The sequence below is a fragment of the Helianthus annuus genome, chromosome 12 (assembly GCF_002127325.2).
Source record: "Helianthus annuus cultivar XRQ/B chromosome 12, HanXRQr2.0-SUNRISE, whole genome shotgun sequence".
NCBI classification, from domain to species: domain Eukaryota; kingdom Viridiplantae; phylum Streptophyta; class Magnoliopsida; order Asterales; family Asteraceae; genus Helianthus; species Helianthus annuus.
This window is the reverse complement of record NC_035444.2, coordinates 4,906,673-4,933,981: the sequence shown is the minus strand read 5'-3', so window position 1 is coordinate 4,933,981 and position 27,309 is coordinate 4,906,673. Positions and strand designations below refer to the sequence as shown.

General features: G+C 35.2%; 5 protein-coding genes across 5 annotated transcripts; 2 read left to right on the top strand and 3 right to left on the bottom strand.

Annotated features, from left to right (window-relative positions):
• Window positions 1–859: 859 nt before the first annotated feature.
• LOC110893855 (NHP2-like protein 1) lies at window positions 860–4,204 on the bottom strand. The gene is made up of 5 exons (XM_022141000.1): window positions 4,058–4,204; window positions 3,820–3,940; window positions 2,106–2,209; window positions 1,286–1,417; window positions 860–1,165 (listed from the first exon to the last, which is right to left on the bottom strand). Exons 1-5 carry the CDS (start codon window positions 4,058–4,060, stop codon window positions 1,139–1,141), a joined length of 387 nt encoding a protein of 128 aa, XP_021996692.1. The 5' UTR covers window positions 4,061–4,204; the 3' UTR covers window positions 860–1,138.
• A 2,204-nt stretch (window positions 4,205–6,408) lies between these two features.
• On the top strand, window positions 6,409–10,353 carry LOC110893856 (adenine nucleotide transporter BT1, chloroplastic/mitochondrial). The gene is made up of 4 exons (XM_022141001.2): window positions 6,409–6,561; window positions 7,710–8,282; window positions 9,424–9,585; window positions 9,683–10,353. The coding sequence occupies exons 2-4, from the start codon at window positions 7,770–7,772 to the stop codon at window positions 10,154–10,156; spliced, it is 1,149 nt and encodes a 382-aa protein (XP_021996693.1). The 5' UTR covers window positions 6,409–6,561; window positions 7,710–7,769; the 3' UTR covers window positions 10,157–10,353.
• Window positions 10,354–10,917: 564 nt separating this feature from the next.
• On the bottom strand, window positions 10,918–16,432 carry LOC110893857 (NADH-cytochrome b5 reductase-like protein). The gene is made up of 12 exons (XM_022141002.2): window positions 16,182–16,432; window positions 14,832–14,874; window positions 14,648–14,723; window positions 14,495–14,554; window positions 14,324–14,374; window positions 12,925–12,979; window positions 12,752–12,822; window positions 12,604–12,655; window positions 12,455–12,532; window positions 11,597–11,686; window positions 11,395–11,508; window positions 10,918–11,284 (listed from the first exon to the last, which is right to left on the bottom strand). The coding sequence occupies exons 1-12, from the start codon at window positions 16,347–16,349 to the stop codon at window positions 11,159–11,161; spliced, it is 984 nt and encodes a 327-aa protein (XP_021996694.1). The 5' UTR covers window positions 16,350–16,432; the 3' UTR covers window positions 10,918–11,158.
• Window positions 16,433–21,036: 4,604 nt separating this feature from the next.
• On the bottom strand, window positions 21,037–21,690 carry LOC110896302 (probable cysteine protease RDL3). The gene is made up of 2 exons (XM_022143735.2): window positions 21,521–21,690; window positions 21,037–21,412 (listed from the first exon to the last, which is right to left on the bottom strand). The coding sequence occupies exons 1-2, from the start codon at window positions 21,624–21,626 to the stop codon at window positions 21,168–21,170; spliced, it is 351 nt and encodes a 116-aa protein (XP_021999427.1). The 5' UTR covers window positions 21,627–21,690; the 3' UTR covers window positions 21,037–21,167.
• A 2,632-nt stretch (window positions 21,691–24,322) lies between these two features.
• LOC110893858 (cysteine protease XCP2) lies at window positions 24,323–26,873 on the top strand. Its single transcript, XM_022141003.2, has 3 exons — window positions 24,323–24,452; window positions 24,552–24,810; window positions 26,672–26,873. Exons 1-3 carry the CDS (start codon window positions 24,371–24,373, stop codon window positions 26,721–26,723), a joined length of 393 nt encoding a protein of 130 aa, XP_021996695.1. The 5' UTR covers window positions 24,323–24,370; the 3' UTR covers window positions 26,724–26,873.
• Window positions 26,874–27,309: the final 436 nt, after the last annotated feature.

The following is a 27,309-nucleotide window of genomic DNA, read 5'->3' as shown; positions in this document are numbered from 1 at the left end:
ACATAGGAATTAGAAATTAGAAGTGCAATTAATGGGCCTCGCCTGGAAAACGGGCCGAGGCACATGAATCGAGGGCTTTTAATAACTATGGTTCTTATTAATAAAACAGAGAAACTTGAACATTTATACATAGCTTGCTGTGTTCCTACTGTTGTGAACCAAAGTAAATTAGTTTGCTTTGATACCATTTTTTGCTGATTCAACAGGTCACATCATGCGTGGATGCGTTGTCGGTAAGGGTGTTAAACTAGTCGTGTTCGTGGGTATGGGTAGATATGTTATTGGTACAACCACTCACATGAAAAAAGTTGTGATGGTCACACCATTGACTCTATGTCATGTATACGCCTCGTATTGGCTCATACGAATTGTATAGCCTTTTTCTCGTGTGGTCTATATACGATATTGTATAGGACTTGTATAAGGCTATATGAGTCATATAAATGCTTTTGTTTTTAATTTAACAAATTATATTACTTGATGTAAGATTCTTCGTTATGTGTGCCAGTTATTTGACATGACATAAGATTCCTCGTTATGTGTGCCAATTATTTGATACAACGTAAGATTCCTTATTATGCACACCAGTTATCTGACATGACATAAGATTCCGTTAAAACTTGCTATATAAATCGATATATGGGTCTTCACTTTTCATTCGCCATGAGGCATACCAATTAGGGGTTCGTGTAATCATCTCCGACGGTGAAAATCATAACAAGTATGCGTCGTATGAACCCAAACCCGCCTCATTAGCATCCCAACCTCTACCGGTCTCTCTCTATTCACTCGCAAATTTTTAAGCATATGCATGTTGATCAACCAATGAACAATCAAATTAGATTTGCTACGACTACACTCGCTCAAAACACACCATTAATACCGTTCGTCAAAAAACATTAACGACAACAAAACACGAACACAAATATAAGAAAACTTGTATCCATCCTAAAATGTTGTTGAAACTTTAGTAAAGAAAAGAAAAGTAGAAGTCGTCGCGTTGACATTACAAAAATGCATAACGCGGACCAAAAATCTCGGTACAATTAAGATAGTTGTTTTAGGAAAAGAAAGATCAAAGCCGCCTCTTAATCGAGAAAGAGGAAGACCCATCACACCGAATTTCCATATTTCATCTTTAGATCAGAAGCTTCTCAATTGCATCCTGCAGATCATAAAAAAAAAAAAAAAAAAAAAAAAAAAAAAAAAAAAAAAAAAACTTTTGTAAGTTTATGCGGCATATTAGGGCAAAATAGTTGCATCGTTAATGGCGGATAACAAGAACCTTGAGCTGCTGTATTTGGGATCTCAATTGACTGCCTTCGTTACTGGTCACCGAACACGCAATCACGGGGCGAGTGACACCGCATGCACGTCCGAGCGCTTGCTTTGAGGGCACGAAAACGTATGGTACATTCTGCGAAACAAAGTCACAAATTATTTGAAAAGTGAAAATTATCAAGTTTTTCTTGTTACAATAATAAAACAAAAAAAAATGTATAGTACACGGATGACGGATGGTCCCTGTGGTTTGCACTTTGTAACGCATTTAGTCCCTAGCTTTTTTCCAAAAGTATGTTGAAGGTCCCTGTGTTTGCACTTTGTAACACATTTAGTCCCTAGTTTGGACCTGCCGAAATCTTTAGATTTGTTGGCTGGGGACTAAATGCGTTACAAAGTGCAAACCACAGGGACCATTAGTGTACTTTTGGAAGGCTAGAGACCAAATCCAAAATTTTGGCATACCACAGTGACCATCTTTGTACTTTACTAAAAAATTAAAGACGTTGATCAATGCCCCAACGTCTTTTTTTCTAACCCTTTTGGACCCTAACACTAACCCCATCCATTTACTTTTAGGGGCCGAAAGGGTTAGAAAAAAAGACGTTGGGGCCAAAAGGGTCAGAAAAAAAGACATTAGGGGCTCAGATGTTAAAAGATTCCTTTTTGGGCTAAAAGGGTAAAAGTGATATAACCACAGGGGCCAAAATCGTAATTTACTCTTTTATAAAAATGCTAAAAGTTTATGAGAGTTGAGCGATACCCACCGGTTGTAATACATGAATGAATAAATATACACATTATATCAAATAATCCGTAAATACCTTATCTTCGGCAAGGAGGGGAAGATGCAGAATAATTTCAAGAGGCTCAGCATCTGCTGCCATCACTACAAACTCCGATATACCCCTGTTAAGAGTCTTCGTAGCTGTAAATCAAAAAATCAAAATTAAAAATTAGAGCAATATAGCCAACATTAAGAAACACCTATATGAAATCCAAATAATAAGCTTTATTTTATTTAAAAAAATATTCTGCCAAGAAAAAGACATCCATGTAAATCCAATATATTCATAAAAATTCGACATTTAATCAACATATTACCAATTTTCATGATTTCATCTACGTCTATAAGAATCTGTTTGAACTTTTATTGAAAACGATAAATCTATGGTTTGTGATTTTATTGACATGGATGCATTCAAATGAAACGAACAACAAAAGCACAATTCTTCAATCAACATATTACCGTTTTCATGATTTCATCGACAATTATAAGAATTTGTATAGAAGAAAACAATAAATTGATTTTTTTTTAATTTTCTTGACAAGAATTCATCCAAATAAAATGAACAAAGCACGATTTCTTCATGATTTCATCGACGTCTATAAAAAGTTGTATATAAAAACAACACAACGATTTCTAATGAATTTCTTGACATGAAGTCATCCAAATATTTACAACAAAAGCACAACTCTCCAATCGACATATAACCATTCTTCATGATTTCATCGATATCTATAAGAATCTATTCGAATTTATAAAGAAAACAATAAATCGAATTTTTTTTTAATGTTCTTAACATGAATTCATCCAAATATGAACAACAAAATCACAACTCTCCAACCAACATATTAACATTTTTCATGATTTGAAAATATCTATAAGAACTAGTATAAAAGACGATAAAACCGATGATTTATAAAGATTTCATTGACATGATATCCACCAAATATAAACAACAAAAGCACAAGTCTCCAATCAACATATGACCATTCTCATGATTTCATATTTTCATCTACATCTTAAAAAAAAAAAAAAAAAAAAAAAACTATTTAAATTTGTCACTAAAACAAGTATATTTCAAGGACCATCTTACTCTATGCAGTTAATATCGGTGATATATCGGTTATATTGGTCATATCGGTCCGTTAGTAAAATATCGGTGTCAAATATCGGTACCGATATTATCGGCGATATTGACCGATATAACCGCTATATCACCGATATTTGACCGATATAACCGCCATATCACCGATATTTGACCGATATAACCGATATATCACCGATCTTTGACCGATATAACCGATATATCACTGATATATCACTGAATTATTGGTGTTAAATAGCTATATATATAAATTCTGCATAATATTAAAACTACCGATATCCCACCGATATCTCACCGAGATAACCTATATTTCAAATATCGGTCCTTGACCGATATCCGATATTTTACCGCATTAACTGCATAGATCTTACTTCACACTAATTCCTCCAACTCCATGAAACATATTCATATAATTAATTGCTTAAATTGTCTAATATTCATGTAAAATCCATAAAACTAACAAAAAACAAACAGTCAACGTTGACCTAACAAGAACCAACATTTGACCAACATACAAACACCAAAAACCAAAAAAGAACCATACCCATATGCCTAAAATCACCAAACACACATCTAAACCTCCAAATAACAATAAAAAAAAACTAGGGTTTGTAAAAAAAAAAAAAAAAAATCAAGATTTTCATACCTTCATTAGCACCCTTTTTAAGCTGCTTGTAATTAGCAGCCTGTTGAACAAGATCCAATATTGTAATGGTTAGCTGAGCATCAGCCAGTGGGTATGCTTTTGGGTTCACAGCTTCTCCTGTCTGCAACAACAAATCAAGATTATCAAGACCCACATGAGAAATATTGAATTTACACATGAAAGATTGCTAAAGATGCATGAATTTTGATGGGGAAGAAGATGAGAGAGAGAAAGTTACCATTTTTAGGGTTTGGGTGGGTGTGGGTGTGAGAGAGAAGAAGATGAAACAAACAGGGGGGTGGCTAGGGTTTATGGTGTGAAGGGTTTAAAGATGAAGCTACTAGGCTTTTGGCTGCTAAGGGCTTTTTGGTCTTTTTGTTGTTGACGACAATTTGACAACTTGCTCATTTTATTGATTCTTTTGGAATATATTTTTGGTGCTTTTCTATATTAATCTTACACACATATTCAATTTTCAACATGAACTATTTAACTTGTATTCAAAACTATCTTTCACATGTTTTTTGAGTAGACTAGTTGTGTTATAAAAGTTCTTTTTCTATTCTAACATGATGTTAGATCATATATGAACTTTAATGTATTATATGGACTAGTTTATTGTCCAAGATTAATTAAAAAACAAAATTAAGAAATAGCAGTCGGATATGCATATTCACATCGACTGGAAATGATGTCGCGAGTCATGGATATGGTTTAATATATAGACAAGAACTTAGATGTTTTGGTTCTATTTGACTTGACGCAACCCACACCTCTTAATTGTATAATTTATAAGACTGCCTCCAATGCTTCAAGTGAAGGGGGTGCATTTGGTGACGTGGAGACTGCATGTGGGAAGGATGCAATGGAGTGGGTGATGAAGGGGGAGGCTTGTAGGTGTGGAAGTGCAACCAAGTGCAGAGAGAGAAGGTGGGCCCATTCAATTTTAAGCTTAAAAAAATAGAGGAGAGAGGGTGCATGTGGGAAGGGAAGGATGGGTTGGAGTTAAAAAGAGGAGAGAGAGTGCATTTGTTAAGAATGAGTAAAAAACTGATGTGGCAGTGATGACTAGGATGCATGTAGTAAAAAACTGATGTGGCAGTGATGACTAGGATGCATGTAGTAAATGCAGGCCGATGCATTGGAGACAGTCTAAGGAAAAAGTAACAACATGGTCATATAGCCTTTCTCTGTTCCACTTCCTTCCTAAATATCTTCCACCACTCTCACCCAAGAGAGACTTGGTATCTCATGGTTTTCTCTATGGAAAATATCTCTTTCGGTTGTACCACTACAATGGTCCCATACTTTTTTCCTTGTATACATGTTTACATGCTTTACATTATTCTCTCTCCTTTGTTTTAATAATTTTTTGTTTTAATGATTTGATCATCGCATGACGTTCTTAGGACTTCAAATTCGGTTTACCACCTCACCTTATTTACATGTTATACCTCATGATCTGGACTCGGGATGTTAAACACAAACTAACATAACTGCAAGACCCGACCCATATTTTATTGTAGCAACAACAAAACTATTGTATATGAGTTTATTCCAAAATATCCCTTTTAACACAATCTTAGAGCTCCAACAAGACAATAGTCATTAAAAAGGTTCTATGAGTATAAAAGAATAATTAGATTCTAAGCAATAACTCAAAACATTCTAAGTATACAAGTACACACATTTCATATTCATCGGGAAAGAAAACCCGAACCTTGGATAAATAATGTCATAAAAGCAAGAGCTTCAAAATACTTCAACCATGCATAATGTGAGAAGCAGAATATAGCTTAATGGCGTTAGTGAATTCCCCTCAATCAAGTGGTGAGGGTTCAAACAATCAAACCTTAATGTGAGTATTTAGGTGGATTTTATATGGTGTAGAATTAGGGAGTGTGTGTCGTTGTTCTAAAAAGATAAGGTTCCACGTTAATGTTCTAGATGAAATTGCTCCATCACATGCCAACAAACATGAGGAAAAATGGAAGCATACTCATACTTGATTGTTTCTTATGTAATCTTGCTTGTTTAATCAAACGATAATCTTACCCAGAACACATCCACCTCACCCCATATGTCAACATTCACTTCAACAATCGTTGTCCCTTTCACGAAAGTGCCCTTGAACAGTAGTGTCTCATACGCTAATCTGATGAGCTAGACAAGGGCGGTATCCCACACCGTCCAACTTAACACATAAACTAAATATGAATGATCACACATTTTTACATATGAATCAAGGGTATATTGTGGTTCTACGTAGGGATGAGCAAATGGTACCGGGTATCGGTACCGTATTCGGTACCGGTACCAAATTTATCGAACCGGGTACATTTTCGGTACCGATTCAGTACCGACTTTTGACATTTTCGGTACCAGTCGGGTACGGTACCGATATTTACCGGTTTTTACACTAAAATACCAGTACCGAACTGTACTGTACTGAATATATTCAGTACTGATACCAATACCCAATTTTGAAGATTTTCGATACCAATACTTTCGATACCGGTACCGGTTCAATACCGATCAGGAACCATGCTCGTCCCTAGCTCTATATTGTATTAGGTCACATTGTCTCATATGTATATCACCCAAACCACTCCATTGCCGCCAAACACCTCTCTCTCCCTCTCTCTCTCTCTCTCTGCAATTCGTATTGAGAGAGAGACCAAACAAGTAAACGAATGAGTGAATTAGCCTTCTGACTTCCATTTTCAACAAACAACTCACCTGGTAAATCACTCTCTTTTTTAACCAAAAATCAATCTAAGTTCTTCAAAGTGTTCATCAGTTAATTTGGGTTATTTCAATTCTCAAAAAAGGTTCAATCTTTATGTGTTTTCCAATCATATGTAAACCCATTTCCTCTTGTTACATTCAAAACCCCCAATTAATCAATAAATTGGGTGATTATTATTTATATTGTAAAGACACTGCCATTGTAATATCTTGGGGTTTATTTTGTTGATTATTATTTTTTTTTTTGTAAAATTGGGTTCTTTAAATTCTTAAAAAAGATTAAACCTTGACTATATTTCTAAAGATTAAATTGGTTTTTATTTTTATTTTTTAATTAGGTGATTATATTTCTAAAGACACTGCCATTGCAATATGTTGAGGTTTTCTTTGTTGATCATTATTTTTTTTTTTAATTAATTTGGGTTCTTTATATTCATTAAAAAAGATTCAATCTTGATTGTATTTCTAAAGATAAATTTGGGTTCTTTAAATTAGGTGATTATATTTCTAAACACACTGCCATTGCAATATCTTGAGGTTTTCTTTGTTGATCATTATTATTATTTTTTTATTAATTTGGGTTCTTTATATTCATTAAAAAAGATTCAATCTTGATTGTATTTCTAAAGATAAATTTGGGTTCTTTAAATTAGGTGATTATATTTCTAAACACACTGCCATTGTAAAATCTTGGGGGCTTTTTGTTGATTATTATTTTTCATTAGATTGGGTTCTTTAAATTTGTAAAAAGATTCAATCTTTCTCAATTTTGCTATCTCATGTTTAAATGCATTTTTGTTTTATCATTTTAAGTTTTAATCAAAACCCTTGTTTAAAGATTTGTATTTCTTCATGATATTCAGTTATTCACCACCAAATGGATTTACAATTTTATTTTTTATTTTTATTTTTTTTTGATAAAATTTTGTTTCATTCCAATTATCAGGACAAATTACATAAGGATAACAGGTAGACGAGCAACAAACTGCGCCGCCATCCGTTTCTGAATATTTAAAAAAAAGATTCTACATTTCTTCTAATTTGCTATCATTGGTGTTTGTTAGCATATTCTTAGCTTAAAGACACAGCCATATGTTAAGGTTTATGTTACTAATTATTGTTTCATAATCATGTTCTTGTAGAAAAAAAAATACATTTTTATCGGGTTTATCGAGTTTATCGTAATCTTGGTGGTGAGTTGAATGGATACAAGAGTTTTGTTAGAGAACAATGAAGATGGGTTATTCCCAAATTCGGGAATCGGGTTTCTTTGGTGTTCTAGAGATGATCATTTTTCGCAATCCGGAACCTTTTTTGCAAGTGTCGGGCAAATGGGCAGTGGCGGTTTTGCAACTGTAAACCGTAATTCACCGAATTCGACAAAAACCAACGATAATGAAGGTGTCGAACATCCATGTTTATCCAAGGTTGTTTCGACACCCGAATCTCGTTTAAAGAAAAAGGGTGGGTTGAAATTGAAGATCAAGATCGGGGATCCGTCGCTAAGGAGGTTAATTAGTGGTGCGATCGCAGGGGCGGTTTCGAGAACTTGTGTTGCTCCGTTAGAGACTATAAGAACTCATTTGATGGTAGGCAGTTGTGGGCATTCTAGTACTGAAGTGTTTCAAGATATTATGCAGACTGAAGGTTGGACCGGGCTCTTCAGGGGTAATATGGTCAACGTCATTCGTGTCGCTCCAAGCAAAGCAATCGAGGTATGACTTGTTTTCGGTCAATCTTTATATATACACACTTTAATTTAATCGTATTTGTCGTTGTTTAGTGTTGGTTTTAGTATATTTAGTTGCTGTTTGGTATCAAACGTGTTATGTTCGATAGTATTCGGTACCTTTTGTAGTTGCCAATTTGATGTTGTTTTAGGTTGATTTCATGTGCTATATTATATATCCGGAAAGTACACGGATGCTCCCTGTGGTTTACTAAAATTTTGGATTTTGTCCCCAGCTTTCCGAAAGTACACGGATGGTCCCTGTGGCTTTTTGCACTTTGTAACGCATTTAGTCCCCAACCAACAAATCTAAAGGTTTTAGCATGTCCAAGTTAGGGACTAAATGCGTTACAAAGTGCAAATCACAGGGATCATCCATGTGCTTTTGGAAAAAAGCTAGGGACTAAATACGTCACAAAGTGCAAACCATAGGGACCATTCGTGTACTTTTGAAAAGCTAGGGACCAAATCTAAAGTTTTGGTAAACCACAGGGACCTTCTGTGTATTTTACTCTAACTGCAGATTGTAGCGGTTTGCTACCGACTTTTTCTTTGTGTGTTTGATGATGTGTTTAACTTTACATGCTACATTTTATTTACTATGAGATCGTATTAGGGGTGTAAACGAGCCGGGCCGAGCTCGCCCAGGCTCGAGCTCGGCTCGCTCGGTTTTTATGGAGCTCGAGCTCGGCTCGGTTCGGTTCGAGCATACTTCTTTGAGCTCGAGCTCGGCTCGCGAGTAAAACACAGAGCTCGAGCTCGGCTCGAACTATTTTGAGAACAACCTTAAACGAGCTAAAAGCTCGACTCGAACTCACTTCAACATCGCTTAAACAAGCCAAAGCTCGGCTCGAGCTCGGCTCATCAATGTTATCATCATTATTAATATATTATATATAAAAAATTAAAATTTTGTTTGGGCTCGTTTAGGCTCGCGAGCCTAAACAAGCTTTGTATTTCAGGCTCGAGCTCGGGCTCGATAACAAAACGAGCTCTATTTCAGGCTCGAGCTCGGGCTTGGGCTCGTTAAGGCTCGGCTCGTTCGAGCTTTTAACCGAGCCGATCACGAGTAGCTCTCGAGCCTCTAGACTTGTTTACACCCGTAGATCGTATGCAATATTTTGCAGTTATTCGCTTATGATACTGTCAAGAAAAGGTTGACTCCTAAACATGGTGAAAAGTCAAAGCCCCGTATACCCGAGTCGTTAATCGCAGGTGCGGTTGCTGGAATTAGCTCCACCATATGCACATACCCTCTTGAATTACTCAAAACCCGACTCACGGTTCAGGTAAAAAGTTAACCCATTTTACTTGCATTCAAATAACTTGTGGTCTTTTGTTGCGACTCGTTTCGACTCGTGTTCACGTGGTCTTGTTTTTCTTCAGAGGGGCGTGTACAAGAATCTAGTAGACGCGTTTTTAAAAATCGTGAAAGAAGAGGGCCCCACAGAACTCTACCGTGGCCTCGCACCAAGTTTAATCGGTGTAGTCCCGTACGCTGCGGCAAACTATTTCGCATACGATACATTACGAAAAGCATACAAGAAAATCTCGAAAAAAGATGAGATTAACAACATTGCAACTTTGTTAATCGGGTCAGCAGCAGGCGCGATTTCAAGTAGCGCAACGTTCCCGCTTGAGGTGGCGCGTAAACATATGCAGGCGGGTGCTGTAAACGGGCGGGTCTATGATAATATGCTTCACGCGCTTTTGAATATTCTTGAGAAAGAAGGGGTTGGAGGATTGTATCGTGGGTTGGGTCCGAGTTGTGTTAAGATAGTTCCGGCTGCTGGCATTTCGTTCATGTGTTACGAGGCGTGCAAGAAAATATTGGTTGAGAAAGAAGACGATGAACCGTAAGAACCGGGCCGGGAAGGGGAAGTTGAGATTTTTTGAAAGATAATAAAGATTTAAAAGATTTGGTTTTAGAGGTTTTTTGTTCATGGGAGACTTTTTTTTTTTACATAAGGATGAGGAAGAATTTAACATGTTTGGCAAAGGGATTTTTTTTTATGTAGATGATAGATTCAGAATGAGAAATTTGCATTTTGGAATGAGTTGCCTTTTATCAAATGTGTAAGAGAAAATAATGAACTTACCATTATTGCAAAAATAAAATAAAAATTTTCAAGAGTTACATAATTATAAACGACAAGTAAAATTTGTCTTGCAAAAATTCTTTTATTCCCTGCCGTCCATTATTGAGAAATTGAAATTGTGTATAATTGATCTTTATAGACGTCATTGCATACGTCTATTAAAAATCCATGTGGTGATCCGGGATTTGTATCAAAATCTTATGTATTTTTTTCATTAACGATATGATTAAGGGGCTGTTTAGTAGCCTCTTAATGACCATTCAGATGCTATCTCTTAATGGTTTAAAACCTCTGAATGAATAAGAGGTAACCTCAAGTCTGAATGGTTAAGAGATAACCTCTAAATGGTAAATCATCACATGTCACATTCTTCTATCTTCTCATTGGTAAAGTTCTTAATGGTTCCATTAAGAGGTAGCCTCTTAATGACCATTCAGAGGCTACCAAACAGCCTCTAAGCCCTAAAACGACAATAATGTGATCACAATTCCTCGAGATTGGCCCTCAACGTGGTCGACAACATTGGAAAATTACTGATAATTCTTATAATTTCAAAAGTTAAATAACCAATACATTTATTCTACTACAACTTACCACCAACCCAAGTCTCACCACACAAGGGCAAAAACCATACACTCACAAGGCGAGTCAAATCGTACACATCCACCAAATCGTGGGTATTGTATTGACTCGTTCTCGGTATGGACTCAAAATAGTTTTTAAAACTGCTCTTTGTGACAAAACTTATTCCATTAACTTTGTTCTAAAATTTGTAAACCATATCTTCAGTGTATCCAAGCTCCTTAAGCACACCGCTCACCTCACCTTGTGTCCAATCTTTCGCCTTCCCGCCAGACACATGTTTCATCATTCCAGGTGGACCACAAACCTAAGACAAACAACCAACAAAGTATTTAGTATTATGATTTATGTCATGTAAGAATTGTATTCAGATAATCGGTGGTCGTATTGGGTTATGAACTTATGATTAAATCTTACGAGTATAAGTGTATCGTCACTTGGAGCAGGTAACCCTTTTGAGGCCATATCTTTTGATATGTAACCTGTACCTCCAACCCAGTACTTCGATGGACTGTCGACCGTGTAAAATACCTGAAATTTCAAATTTACAAAATAATAAGAATATATCTAACAAAACATATTAAAAGATTGGGTGTTCGAGAAACAAAAAACGCGGTACCTTTAGATTGGGGTGGCTAGCAGCAAGCATATCAAGTTTCTTTTTCAGCAAAATGTCATCGGGTGATACGTTTGCGTAAATTAAAGATACCTGAAATTAAAATCAGCGCTAAATTACTTTTTCCATCCTTGACATGTGCACAAACCTTAACACTTAACCGAACCGAATTAAACGATAACCAATATTAACCGACGGTCATGGGTAATGCTATTTGATTAACCAATAAGTCGGTTATGGATATGATTAAAGCGTCCCATAACCGAACTGAACCGAAATGAATTAAGACGTGCTTTTAAAATATATATTTAAATTATACATGTTCAAGGAATCAAAGTATCAAACTCTATATACATAAAAAACATATACGAAAGCTTTTTATGTTATATAATTAGTTTTAAAATGTTTAAAAAATAATTATTGTACAAAATTTGACTCATTTTATGCATGTGTATATTTTTTTTTATCTTTTTTTTTTTAATTTATAAAAACGGTTGTAACTGAGATAATAATTGTCTAATATGTTCATTTAGTTTAAATTTTAGTTCAAACTTAGATCGGTTTATTAACCGAAACCGAACCATAACCAAGTCTCATAACCGATTAAGTAACCAAACCGAAGTTTGGTTTTTGTTATGGTTATGGTTAAGGAAATTCCATAACCGAATCTAGCAGTTAAGGATATGGTTAAAGGTAAAAACCAAACCGAACCGCCATTTGCACACCCCTACATCCTAATCATCTCCAATCTCTATTTTCTTCTTATATTATTAAATAAAAAAAATAATAGATCGAAATAAAAACCAAAAACATCTAAAAACCAACGCTAACATGCTAATACAAGAATAAAGAATCTCTTACTTTAGTGTTATCGTCGGGATTCTTAAGAATGGCTTCAATAACCTGAAGCATTGGGGTGATACCCGACCCACCTGCAATCTGGAAAAAATAAAGTTATTACACGCTTCAAAATAACGTTCATGAGAACGAACTTAACAAATTACGCTCACCATGCCAATGTGTTTCTTCATATTGGGTGTGTATCGGATCTTTTCAATGGGTCTGCACAAGATCAATTCCGTCAGTTGTAAGTAAACACACAATTTACTGACGATTAGAGAGTTCTATATTAGCTTAATTAGATGGTTTACGGTTTACCCTTTTACTTCAACCACATCGCCTGGATTTAGTTTATCAAAATGTTGGCTCATTTTTCCTTCAGGATAAATCTGGAAAAAAAATCGTAATATAATTAATTAATTATATAAGTGTTAAAACAAAATTTCGCAAAAATTTAAATCAGTATAAGTTGGCAACTCGGTATGACATACCTTGATCATCAAATCAAAGTAACCTTTAGAATCTGGATCTGATATCGGGGTGTACCTGAACATACACAGGTCATAAGAAAACATAATAGGATTAATTAAATACATAAAACCATCTATGATCAACTTTAAAATAATTATATTCAGTTACGGAAAGAGCAAATATCATAAAAGTCACTCTACAGTTTTTTGCACATAAAAAAACATTATACTTTCTGTTTTTTTCTCACAGAAGTCACTCAACGGTTTCATCATTTTGAATCCTTTTTTTAAGAATAAAAAAAAAAAATATAAGCAACGTATGACACAAAAGAACACGTGTACACGTGTTAAGTTCCAAATTCCATGTTAACATTCTTTATTTTCTCGCACTAGCTGCAAATTATTTTTTTAGAACATCTCAAGAATTCATCTAAATTTTGAAGACGAGATTGAATTGTTTAGACCTTTGTAAATCAAATATATCAATATAGCTAACTATGGTTTTTTGGATAATCAATATTTTCTGAATTTAAAAGTTTTAAGTTTTTTATTCTCTTTTAAATCATTTACATCTTATTTGGCTATGAGTTAAAAAGTTAAATGTCTTTTATGCATAAAAAAATATTGAGTGACTTTTGTGAATTTTTTTTAAAGTATAGTGTTTTTTATATGCAAAAAAATTAGGCCTGTAAACGAACCGAACGAACACGAACATAGGCATGTTCATGTTCGTTCATTTTACTTTAACCGAACACGAACATATAATCGAACACATTTTTTTTGTTCGTGTTCGTTCATTAAGAAATCGGGCATGTTCGTGTTCGTTTATGTTCGTTCGTTTAAAGCCTAAACGAACAGTTCATGAACATAAACGAACACAAACGAACATAAAAAAATTAAATGAACATATTTGAATAAACATAAATTAACATCATTGAAGAAACAAGTCTAATATATTATATTTCATCCGAAAACACATCTAAATAAGGGTTCATAGATATATTAATTAGTTATATTTATATAAGTAGTTAGAAAACCTAATATTTATATAAATGTAACTATTTATGTATTTATTAAAATTTAAACGAACGTAAATAAACGAACGTTCATGAACATAAATGAACGAACATAAAAGAATGTTCACGAACATAAATGAACGAACACAAGGTATGTTCATGTTCGTTCATTTAATTAAACGAACAAATTTTTTGTTCATGTTCGTTCGTTTATTAAATAAACGAACATAAACGAACTTCCCGCTGAACAAGTTCATGAACAGTTCATGACCAGTTCATGAACGTTCGGTTCGTTTACACGCCTAAAAAAATTATGGAGTGACTTTTGTGAGAAAAAAAAATTATACTGTTTTTTATGATATTTGTCCATACAGGAACTATGCACATTTTCATATAAAACTTACGGGCGAACAACATATTTTGTTTTCCCTTCAGCATCTTCTCCCAATGGAGCCCTACATATCAAGAATAAAATACATCGGTGAGGTGTGTGAAGTTTATTTCTAGAACCACGTAGTTAACCCATATTGCTAACATTATATATTTTGATTTCATAAAGGTGTTCACAAACTTGCCTTGTAATGAGACATGATGCAACATCGAGTCCCAATTTGAGATTTGGATCAAACGAAAACCTACAATTTTTTAGAACAAAATATTACCACAGAGAAAGTGATATCATTTTTAAATAATTTTATTATAAGAGAAGAAAGAACTATGAATGTAACCTGTATAAGTGGGTATTGTGGCTGACTTTAGCCTTCTCTTGAAGCTTAAACTCTACCCATTTATCAGGAATGAGAGCTGAAATACAAAAAAAAAAAAAAAAAAAAAAGCGTTTGAGTTAACGTCACTGGTAGGGTGGTAGTCAGCGGTTTTAGACGAGATGAGAAAAATGCAACAAAAACCTACCGGTTTTGGGGCCTGTGTCCTCGTTGATTTGATCCAAATGAACCTGTAAGTGGAGAAAACCATTTGTCAGTGATCCCATTGTTGGATATCGCTATCTCTATATCTGTCGTTGTAATCTCAACTGCGTATCCTAGGAAACACACAAACCTAAACAGCAGAATCCTAGCATCTAATTTCCGACAAAATGCTTAAGAACCACATTTACAGCCATTAACGGATCAGCTTCCCTAACGCATACATCACATATTCCACACAACGACGTAAAATCATATATCATTCACATATCAAACTAGAAAATAAAATCATGAAACCACCAATCAGATTATCAGATCTATGCAGTTAAAGCCGTCCAAAATCGAATAGCGGTCAAGGTCCGCTATATGATATATAGGTTATAGCGGTGGTATAGCGGTAATTTTTATACCATGCATAATTTATGTATTTATATATATATATATATATATATATATATATATATATATATATATAAATATATCTTTGAAAAATATTAATAGTAATATCAAAATTCATAGTAATAATCATTCCATTATCAAAAACCCGTTGCAAATCAAATACTAATAGTAACTTTGATGAATTTAATTTAAGAATTAACACAATCAAACACCGTTACTGCTATAACCGCTATAGGCCACCGCTATAGCACCGCTATAGCGGTATTTAGCGCCGCTAATAGCGGAACGGCTATAGGCCACCGCTATTTGGACCGCTACACACCCTGAGGTCCGCTAACTGCTATAGCACCGCTATAGCACCGTTATTGACTGCTTAGTATCAGATCCAAAACAAACAATCAAAATAACCAATTCCTAACTAGCAAACACACAAACCAAATCCTACCATCTCAAATCAAACAAAACGCTTAAAACACCACATTTCAGACATTAACGAATCAGCTTCATCAACACACACATCACATATTCCACACGACATATCATCAAATCATCATACATCATTCCGTTTTGCACTAACTTGTCCGTTACCTAACACGCATATCACATTATCAGAACAACACATATCAATCAAACAAACAGTTCCTAACTAGCAAACACAGAAACCGAAGCAACCGAATCCTAATATTTCAAATCAAACAAAATGCCTAACACACATCAAATTAGAACATAAAATCATGAAACCACCAATCAAATTACAAGATCCAAACAAACAGTCAAAATAACTAATTCCTAACTACCAAACACACAAACCTATACAACCAAACCCTAACAACTCAAATCAAACAAAACGGTTAAACTACCGCATGTCAGACATTAACGAATCAGCTTCATCAACAAGATAACACATATCAGATCGAATAATATGAAGAATATTTACCAAATTAGGCTCAGAAAAGTAATAGAAATAGGAGATTCCACCGGAGATTGCAGCGATCGCTCCGACTGGAAAGCGGAAATGCGATGAAGACGATTGCGATTGAGTACGGAATGCGTGGGAGAATGCGATGGGTGTAGCTTTGCTTAATCTTCTGAAGAAAGTCGACATCTTCGGTGATGGAGTGACGACGAAAGTGAGATTTTGAGGGTTTCTAATTTGTTCAGTCTTATTACAGACAGGTTTTCAGGGGAAAGCAGAATAATCGTATGTGATGTACTCCATCGTAAGACTATGGGGTGTTGGGGTCGGTTGGTTGGGGGCATTGCTCGACACGTGGTATGCTCCATCAGACCACCTCAGAAAAAGTGGGGTGTGGAAGCGGCGTTGGGGTGCCATGTTGATTTTTTTTAAATAGTTGACATCTCCTACCAGCCAATCCAAGCCAGCCACCTCAGACCTCCCCCGTCCAGCGCCAGGCTTCAAAGCCACGCTAGAGGGGCAACGTCATGGCCAACATTGGCACGGTGTGGATTAACCGGTGTTGCTTGGCATCCCCCGCCCCAACCAACGGCCCACATCCACTAGTCTAAGGGTCTGTAGACTTGTAAAAAATGACTCGAGCCGATTCGAGCCAACTCGAGTTCTTTTCTCAAACTTGACCATATAATATTTAGTTTTTTTTATCATAATTTTATATTTTATAATAATTGTTATATAAGTATATATTTGGTATATTAACTAAAAGTTATATGTATAACAAGTCTTGTTTAGCTGGATTGAACTTGATAAGTGAAGTCGAGGCCCATGTTTGTTTATTAAACAAACTTGTTTTTAAACTTAAGTTTGGGTTTGAAGTGGAGCTCGTGTTAGCTCGGCTCGATTCTAACTTTTAACAAGCTGGTTTTGAATGGCTCACAATGACTTTGTTTGGTTACACTCCTATGTAATAGGATCCTATGTAATAGGAGTGTTCAGTATGAAAAATATTAATAATATTTAGAGTTAATTACATAAATGGGTCCTGTGGTTTATACCTAATTTCGTCTTTGGGTACTAACTTTTTATTTTAACAGATTTAGGTTCTATGGTTTCAATTTTGTAACACCTTTGGGTACTAACACCAAAATTAGTTAATTAATGACTAAAATACCCTTGCATTTTTTTAAGTTTATCAATGTAACACATTTGGGTACTAACACCTAATTTTATGTAAGTTTAAATCAATTTTACAAAATCTATTTTTTTTTTAATTTTCATCTTTTTATTATATATCTTAATTAACATAAAGTCTATTTATTTTTTTTCGTTTTCATATTTTTATTAAATTTCTTATTTAACGTAAAATCTACTTGTTACACAAGTATTTTTTTAATTGATTTTTTTAAATAAAATCTACTAGCTATATAGTTTTATGTAAATTAAATTTCTTACTAGTTTTAAATAATGTAAACCTTACTCGTTTTGAATTTTGTATATATACGATTGATAATAATAATAATAATAATAATAATAATAATAATAATAATAATAATAATAATAAATATCTTTCTTGTAAAAAAATTAAGCCTTTTTTAACTCGTTTTTTGTTCATTTACATTTTACTATTTTAGAAAGATATTTAATTTACATAAAATCTACTAGTTGCACCAGTAAAATCTACTAGCTATATAGTGTTATGTAAATTAAATATCTATTTTACAAAAAAAAAAAACGAGTTAAAAAAAGGCTTAAATTTTTTTTAGCTTTATCTAAAATACCTAGCTATATAGTTTTATCTAAAATACCTAGCTATATAGTTTTATGTAAATTAAATATCTTTTTAAAATAGTAAAATGTAAATGAACAAAAAAACGAGTTAAAAAAGGCTTAAATTTTTTTACATGAAAGATATTTATTATTATCAATCATTTCAATCCAAAATTGAAAACGAAAATTTAATTTACATAAAACTATATAGCTAGTAGATTTATTTAAAAAATCTATTTAAAAAAATATTGGTGTAACAAGTAGATTTTATGTTAAATAAGAAATTTAATAAAAATATGAAAATAAAAAAAATTATGTTAATTAAGAGATATAATAAAATAATGAAAATAAAAAAATAAATAGATTTTGTAAAATTGATTTAAACTTAAATAAATTTAGGTGTTAGTACCCAAATGTGTTACATTGATAAACTTAAAAAAATGCAAGGGTATTTTAGTCATTAATTAAATAATTTTGGTGTTAGTACCCAAATGTGTTACAAAATTGAAACCATAGAACCTAAACCTGTTAAAAAAGAAAGTTAGTACCCAAAGGCGAAATTATGTATAAACCACAGGACCCATTTGTGTAATTAACTCTAATATTTATTTTCAAATTGTAGAAATTTTATATTGTTTTGTAAACATCTTAATTCATAGTGGTTTCATACTTTCATCTATCAATTGCGAGTGATGTGTTAATACTAAACTCAAGTTCAAAACCAGCAAGTAGAGCCAAGAGTATGATAAGAGTCAAGTGATCTAGATAATTATTTTTAGTGTCATCTAGCATTTAGTTCTCATTTTTTATGTGTAATATACGAATTGTAGACTCCGATTAGACACACATATTCGAAGAATGACCCACTAAAAATATCCTGATCCGCTACTGGTTGAACTCTTCTCATCTTGTCGTCACCATCAAGAAATAAAAAAGGGCCAAAAGATCTCTCCTTTTAACTCACATCTCTTCATTACTCAAATTTATCAAGATCATACAATGGTCTGATTCATAAACTAATGTTCTAGTAAATCAAGCAGATCGTTAATCGATTTATAAATCAAATCTGTGTGCCGATGAGACTCGTCTCTAACAATGAAAACATGAACCTATCATCAATTTCAATCCAACTTCTTTCACCACCCCATTACACTCATCTTCTCTCTTATCTTCTTCACCTCACCCCACATTCCCTTGTTCGCGTAAATTCTATAAAGCAATATATACAAAATCACCATTTCTGCAGCATATATACCAGTTTCAAGATGCCCACAACTCTACACGCGCTTAACAAACTCCTCTGAAGGGGTATGGTCCTAAATCGACCATCACCCGTATCAAACAAACCCCCACCAGCAATGAACCGCGTCCATGCGTTCACATCCTTCGAATCCAATCGGTCAGAGGATGAGAAGCCTTACCTTGTGTGTGGAAGCAGATGAACATAACGATGCGGCTGACACCGCATCATATGGGCATTTTCGTCACGACAAGGGATGCAGACAACACTAACAGTCTCCACGGACGACGATGCGGCTGGCACCGCATCTCGCGTATTTCTTGATCACAAGTATGAGACGCGGTAACATTAAAAGTTACCGCAAGCAGCGATGCGGCTCGCACCGCATCCTGTGCGCTCAGCAAGTGGGACTGACACCACAGTGCAAGTAGCACCAATGACAGTCACCTGTCAGGTCTACGTAAGCGACAGACTGACGTGGCGTTACCTCCACGTCCGACAAGCCTGACACACCTGCAAAGGTGCAGCATGTTGTCAGTCCGTCCAGCCACCTCCTCCTTCACTCCTCGGCTATAAATACCAACCCCAAACCAGGTTTGAGGTATCTCTTCACAACTCTCTCACTACTATTACTATCATACTTTGCTTCCCAAGCAGACTACTGATTCTCACGCCAGAGAGTGGTAACAAGGAGCACCCCCCACCCCATCCTCCTTGTTACGAGTCACAGTTTGTTTCCTTGTGCAGGAGATCAACCCACCGGTGATCCAGCCAGCGATCCTCGAGAGGAAGGGATTAACCCTTCTTGACGAGACCAGTGAGTTAACCCTGCCCGGTTAACCATTGTTTCATCATCCTCTAGATCATGCCAGCTCGAGGTATTGGTAATATTTCAAAAAAAAAAAATCTTTAGGTTCATACAATTTCTCAGCCCGACCCAGAAGTGAAACCATACACGCATAATATTCCAACCTTGGTTCGATTCCAAAGTTAGTCATTGACACAAAGCGGTCAAACCCATCTGTTACTAGACCCACATGGTCACAAGCTGAAAGAACAACTACAAACGTGACATAGTTGGGACAGATTCCCTCATTTAACATTCTTTTAAACAACTATACAGATTCTTTAGCATCTCCGTGTTGTCTGTGTGTTAATATCATCGAGTTCCAACACACAATGTCTTTGCAAATTGTGGGCTCAAATACATTTTAAGCGTCTTTTGCTTCCACATTTGGCGTACATGTCTAATAACGTGGGGTCAAGGTTTAAACCGGTTTTTAAAAGTTGTGTATTGAACCGGTACCCAAACGGAAGGCTAGCAAGGTTGCGATAACTAGTGCCACAAATGTGTACTCATTTGATTTCTAACATGAGAGTTGCAGTTCTTGTTAAAGTTTGAGATTGGTGTTATTATAGATATCTGGGTATCCCCGAAAAGCATCACGTTCCATAACATAATATCTCTTTCACACATTTCATCAAACATATAGCGTGCATCTAATATGGAAGAACATTTTGAGTATACTAATATAAAGAGCACTGCTTACATACATGTCCATTGAGACACCAAAATTGGGTATAAATCCATGAATTTGTTTGCTCCGTTATAAAGCGAGTAATGAATCTAAACGCCACGAAGAGTAACAAAAGTTAACAGGCTTGGGTCAGTGTTTTAATAACCAACCTATGTAGCTGAGAACCCGTAATTACACTCCCTGACCGTGTGGCAATGCGAATAACACTCGCTTACATCCTTGTTTATGGTTTCATTAGATTCTCTTCGGAACATAAGATACATCACTCAAGCTTCTCATCTGTATGCATGTTATGTTTCTCTCAGGCATTTCATCAAACAACTTCCGTGCATAGGCTAATTGGTCACTTTTGAATAATCATTAAAGAGTAAAGACTAACCATGAATTAGTTTTGTTATTTCCAGATTTCACATTAAAAATTGCTTCAAATAATTACGGAATTTTAAGTAAGTAAGAGCAGTCTCAATTATGACCATAGATACGACGAATCTCCTCCCAGGTCTGATCCGAAAACTTGGTGAGTTCTCTCTTGCAGTAATCAGGGAACTTGAAGTTGTGCCTTTCTATGGCCCTCAATTTCTCTCTAAAAATCTTGTACCTCTTTTCCTTCTCTTCAACCGTCTTGTAGGATTTGCCATGTTCAACCGCCCATGCCTCAAAACGCCTCTTTATTATTTCTTCTTCTTCGCTGGGGGAGAAGAAACCTCCTGCATGCGATTTTTTTATTTATTTACTTGTTAACATCCCCTTTATTTATTTATTATTTAACACATGAATGAGTGAATGAATCGAAATACATAAATAAACTTACTTACCTTTTGAATGATAACGACTAATCGGAGTCGGAGTCGGAGGAGGTAAACTGAGCAACCGCCGCCCTCCCATGAGAACCGACAATGATGATCTCTTCCATAGGGCCATTATTGCCGCCTGTGTGATTGATTAGGGTTTTTTTAGGATCCCTTTCTTTTCTTATAAACCAAGCAAATTTCTTTCTTTCTTGTACATAACAACAAACATATTTAGAAATAACCCAGTTTTTTTTTTTTTTTTTTTTTTTTTTTTTTTTTTTTTTTTGAGTTAATTACTGTTTTCGTCCTTGTGGTTTGTCAAAAATTACTATTTTAGTCCATTAGTTTAAAAATTGCGATTTCAGTCCCTGTTGTTTCACTTTCGTAACAATTTCAGTCCCTGTAGTTTCACTTTCGTAACCATTTCAATCCATTTATTCTGTAAATACAGGGACTGAAATGGTTACGAGGTGGACTGAAATGGTTACGAAAGTGAAACCACAGGGACTGAAATCGCAATTTTTAAACTAATGGACAGAAATAGTGATTTCTGACAAACCACAGGGACGGAAACAGTAATTAACTCTTTTTTTTTTATAACCGGTTTCGATTTTAAAACCGGTTTCGAAGATAAATATCCTTAACCGGTCTACAACTGGTGGTTCGGTTCGGTTCTAAAACCGGTTTCAGTTTTTCCCCGGTTTTGGTTCTAAAACCGGTTTTTTTGTACACCTCTAGCTATACCACATCTACACCAAAAAGAGGTTGTGTAGACATTTTTTAATGAAATCTTTTCTGAAAAACAAACACTCAGACCTAAACGTCTGTACGTGGTCTGTGTAACGTAGACAAAAGAGGCCAAAAAGAGCTTTTGTGAAAAAACAAACACCCCCTTGTTAAACATAAACAACATTTTCAAATGGGATTTGTTAACAAAACCAAATTTTATGTTGTTTTACTTTTATCATTAAAGAATGAAATGTTGGTAGCTACTAGTGGTCGGTCGGTTGGTTGGTTGTTGCTTATCATGAAACTAAACTAAAGGAGAGAAATGGAACAGCTTTATAGCATTTCCAGATTTTATCAAGAATCGGCAGGTTAACAAACAAAATCAAGAATGCTTCCAATTTCATACGACCGACACATGAAGTGATTTTTTTCCAGTGGTTCACTTTCTTTAGATGCTCTAATTTCATATGACTGAACATAAAAAATTTTGAATCGGGTAAGGTTCATCACATAATAAAAATAAATACGATACTATAATGAAAAAGAACATAGTTACTAAAAATTTAAAAAACACGTAAACTAAATAAAGATGATAAAAAAATACATTTATATTGTCTTATAAGAAAAAGGATTAAAGATCAGAAAAGTTTCAAAGACATCATCTCTAACCCAAATAGTCCGAACATGGCTGACTCATCTAACTCATTTATCAAGTCAAAATACAAAAACATTTATGGTTTAATGACCATTCAGATGCTACCTCTTAATGGTTTAAAACCTCTTAATGAATAAGAGGTAACCTCAAGTCTGAATGGTTAAGAGATAACCTCTGAATAGTAAATCATCACATGTCACATTCTTCTACCTTCTCATTGGTAAAATTCTTAATAGTTCCATTAAGAGGTAGTCTCTTAATGACCATTCAGAGGCTACCAAACAGCCCCTTAGTCTGAACAAGACCCATTGAATTGTTTATAGATGCATGTAGAGGTAAATAAAAGTGAAATACAAAATCAAAATCCAAGAAACACCAAAATGGTAATACAATTAAACCATCATTACTTCAAACACAGCATAAAGTCAATCCCTCACAATTCTTTTAAACACAAAATCATTGATCATCTACAATTTGAGGAGCAGGTTCGGCTCCTGCTGTGTACATATTGAGATTTTAGTATAAAGTTGTGCCTGGGCAGGGTTTAAGAGCTTGTCTCGTCCTGTGGGGTAGTGGGTCCTTTGACCCCTACAATTGCCGTTCGAAAAAAATAATATAATTTAAACTATGATCATTACTTCAAACAAAGACCACTACGGTACACTTGGCAACCCACAAGAAGTTTAGGATTTCAAGCACGGACCATTCACAACTAGAAATTGACAATTAATCATAGTTTAAAGCCTACTCAAACATAAACATGATAACACGATAACATCATTCTAAAGCCTATTGATAACAACAACAAGAACATTCATAGTTTAAAGTCTATCCAAACCAGTGCTTTTAAAAGGGTTGGACCGTTTTTTTTTTTTTTTTTTTTTTTCGGATTGAAAACTATCAATTTTTATGATATTTACGACACCTCCCGGTTCTTACATCCGGTTGGCCCCGTGAACCGGTAAGGAGACCGGTTTGACGTCCGATCCGGTTCTGAAAACATTGATACAAACACAACAAATTTAAAGCTCCTATTAAGAAATCACATAGTCTTATTACCTAAACCAAAAGTACAAATCTGGTCATTGACTCATTCAAACAGTAAATCAGTAAATTCATAACATCACCACCTGAGAGACTGAGGCGCGGCAGGTGTATAGGACGACGGCGAGCCGGCGAGGGGTAGTGGAACTCGGAAGGACGCAGTGTTTACTTTTTAAGTACCAAACCCTAACTTTGTTTTACATTTAAATAAAAAAATAATAAAACGGTGATTACCAAACCCTAACTTTGTCTTACATTTAAGTTTTTTTTAAAAAAAAAAAACGGTGATTATGGTTTACAAAATTAAAAAACCGTTACTAACCATATGATGGTTTACTGTTTAAAATAAAAACCATGAAAACCGAACCTTGACCACCCCTATATATAATAAAAAGTATGCATTAGGGTTAATCATTTTATTCTCTCTCACTCCCTATCTTTGGTCGATGATCATGGCCCTTCTGATATGGAAGAAGTCAGTTCCAGTAGTTCCCCTCCGAGGATTATGGCGGATTAGTCAGTCAAGAGGTAGGTATCGATGTCATAACCACCACCTTCTTAATTAATTTCTTGACGTATTCGATGATTCTGTTGTTAAGTGTAAACCTAGTTCTAATCCGATCGCAGATTACTCCATATCAAAGGATGACATGAAGGCTCTTTTTGAGGAATGGGCTAATCGCTGTGACAAAGTCTACAAAACCGTTGAAGAGAAGGAGCTCAGGTTTTGGTTTTTTAAACAATCTTTCGAGAGGGTAAAAAAACACAACATCACCGGTGATAGTTCCTTTAAGCTAGGACTCGTTGAATGCTCCGATTGGACCCCTGATGAGCGTGAGGCTTGCAAGCGGCCTTTCCGAAGACAACGCCCTAAGCCAACAACAAGGTAACTGTTTGTTCGTTCGTTTCATAGATAGAATGTTGAATCTTGAATTCGATTTTTTTTTTAATCAAAACGTTTTCAAACACAAAGAAAAATCATGTGAATATTTACAGATTGATGCTTGCTTGATACTAGGGGTGCAAACGAGCTCGAGCTCGATTAACTTATGAGAGCTCGGGCTCGAGCTCGGCTCGATTCGAGCTTTGTTTTCAAAGCTCGAGCTCGGCTCGTTTGTATTTTATCAAGCTCGAGCTCGGCTCGGGCTCGGCTCGTTTATTATCTATTAATTAGTATATTAAATAAAAATAATATAAATAATAGACTTTTTAGGCTTGCGAGCTCGATAAGTAAAGGTTGGGCTCGGGCTCGTTTACTAAATAAGCTTATTTTTAGGTTCGAGGTCGGCTTGTAAACAAGTTTAAATAAGCTCGGCTCGACTCGGCTCGTTTACACTAAGGCTCGATAAGGCTCGACGAGCCTAACGAGCTTCACATGTGAGGCTCGAGCTCGGGCTTGATAAACAAATGAGCTTTGTTTTGAGGCTCAAGCTCGGCTCGGGCTCGATAAGGCTCGGCTCGTTTCCAGCCGATCTCGAGTAGCTCGCGAGCCGCTCGGCTCGTTTGCACCCTACTTGATACAAACACGGACCAATTCTTGTTACATGTTAATTAATACTCAAATATTGCAAATTCAGAATACAAGTATGTACAAAAAATTGGGTTTAAACTATAAGAACATTATATTATTTAAAATAATTAAGAGATTCAACCTGTAAACGCGAACCCAAATCATTTATTTTAGCATGTTCACACAAAAAGATCTAACTGTTTGAATCGATATTGAAGAATCATAGGGCTGTGCAACGGTTCAGAACTGACAGCGAACCGAAACCGTTAATTGCTAAATTTAAGAACCGGAACCGTATTATAACGGTTCCGGTTCGGTTCCGCACCGGTTAAACGGTTCTCGTGTAAGCGGTTCTCGTGGGAATCAGTTGACAATGAAATCGTAAAATTAACAATTCAATAAAAACAAATCAAACCATTTAAAACATTAACTAAGAGTTGCTACATTCAAAGTTCAAACCAACCAAAATAAAAGTAGCAAAACAACAATAAAAATTTCAAGCCATAAAACAAATTCTAAATAAAACTATTACAAGTTACAACCATCGTGTTAACAATTAAAACAAAGATCTTCAAACTTCATTCAATCTTCTCATAAACATCTAAATGAAACCAAGTGTTAGCAATTAAAAAAAATAAACGAATAATGCATCTACTGTATTTGGTTCACGTGAATAGATTGATCAGTAATGCATCTACTGTATTTACCAAGCGATACACTATTTATATACACATTTTCAATTTGATTATTTTTGTTCAGTTTTTATTTTCACATACAGAAAACTATATGTATCAGAAAGCAAACATTGAAAATTAACCAACTGGTGGGGATTTCTTTTGATGGGTGGTTTGTTGTTGCGGACTCTTGATGCTCATGATCCCCATTTCTTGATTATGCTTTTGATGATGTTGAATTTTGGCTTCTTTTTGTGGGCCTTTGGGATCGAAAGTAAACAAGGGTTTGATTCGTTTTTGTCGGTATTTTGGATCAAAAGTAAAGATGAAAGGGTTTGATTTGAGAGACATTTTCAGAACCGGACCTAATATCAAACTCGTGAGTTAAGGGTTTACAAGTTATGATGATTTTGGCTTTAATTTATACGAGCCGAATGTACAACCCTATTACAAGTTGTTAAACCATAAAAATGTTACATGTGTTTTAAAGCTTGGTGACTTTGTTATTTTAGTCCATGGCATTTACCTTACTGCTAGTTACATTCATTTTTTTTTGGCCTAAGGTTTGGAGGGAGGCTTTCGACCACTTATGCAAATGCTAAAGGCCTTGCGTGATCGTTTGGCATGGATAGGCCTCACACTTGGTGGTTGGAGTGTTTGAATGGTTTTATTTGATTATGGGTTGTTATTTTGGTTAGACAACTTTTTTTTAAGTTTATTTACTACTGTTAGACTTTCGTTGTGGTTTATGTTTGAACTATGGTCTATGATGTTTGTACTTTGGATTTCTGAATTAAACCTGCGAAATATGTCACATGCTCTCGTTTTGGGGTGTGACATTAGTTATGGGTAATTGCAATGTTTTAAAAACCAGTTTAAACCGTTCGGTGCACCCGGTTGAACCATTTATGAGCCCAACACGGTACGGTATAAAAACCGGTTTTTAAAACATTGGGTAATCGTGTCATATTTACGGTTGCATGGTGTGGGGCTCGTGTAAGGCCACGGGTTGGGCGGCGTGGCAGGTAACACCGCCACATAGGATGCAGGTTCCGGTGGCGGGTTGGGTTCACGGGTTGTTGAAACTTGAGGAGAAGGAAGGAAATAGTTGTTGCTTTTTCACTGTTGGTTGAGAGAGAAGGTAGATGTTGGTGTTTTTAAATGATTTCAAACACCAATGGTGAACACATCTTGTATTTTA

Coding starts and splice junctions, on each gene's coding strand:
- LOC110893855 (XM_022141000.1), bottom strand. Junction 1,418..2,105: donor CCCTCCTTGCCGAAGATAAG/GTATTTACGGAT, acceptor TTTGTTTCGCAG/AATGTACCATACGTTTTCGT. Junction 1,166..1,285: donor CCCAAATACAGCAGCTCAAG/GTTCTTGTTATC, acceptor TATGATCTGCAG/GATGCAATTGAGAAGCTTCT.
- LOC110893856 (XM_022141001.2), top strand. CDS start 7,770: ATGGATACAAGAGTTTTGTTAGAGAACAATGAAGATGGGTTATTCCCA. Junction 8,283..9,423: donor CTCCAAGCAAAGCAATCGAG/GTATGACTTGTT, acceptor AATATTTTGCAG/TTATTCGCTTATGATACTGT. Junction 9,586..9,682: donor AAACCCGACTCACGGTTCAG/GTAAAAAGTTAA, acceptor GTTTTTCTTCAG/AGGGGCGTGTACAAGAATCT.
- LOC110893857 (XM_022141002.2), bottom strand. CDS start 16,349: ATGTCGACTTTCTTCAGAAGATTAAGCAAAGCTACACCCATCGCATTC. Junction 11,687..12,454: donor ATCCCGACGATAACACTAAA/GTAAGAGATTCT, acceptor TTTTAATTTCAG/GTATCTTTAATTTACGCAAA. Junction 11,509..11,596: donor CTAGCCACCCCAATCTAAAG/GTACCGCGTTTT, acceptor TTGAAATTTCAG/GTATTTTACACGGTCGACAG.
- LOC110896302 (XM_022143735.2), bottom strand. CDS start 21,626: ATGGCCCTATGGAAGAGATCATCATTGTCGGTTCTCATGGGAGGGCGG. Junction 21,413..21,520: donor TAGTCGTTATCATTCAAAAG/GTAAGTAAGTTT, acceptor AATCGCATGCAG/GAGGTTTCTTCTCCCCCAGC.
- LOC110893858 (XM_022141003.2), top strand. CDS start 24,371: ATGATCATGGCCCTTCTGATATGGAAGAAGTCAGTTCCAGTAGTTCCC. Junction 24,453..24,551: donor GCGGATTAGTCAGTCAAGAG/GTAGGTATCGAT, acceptor ATCCGATCGCAG/ATTACTCCATATCAAAGGAT. Junction 24,811..26,671: donor CGCCCTAAGCCAACAACAAG/GTAACTGTTTGT, acceptor TTTTGGCCTAAG/GTTTGGAGGGAGGCTTTCGA.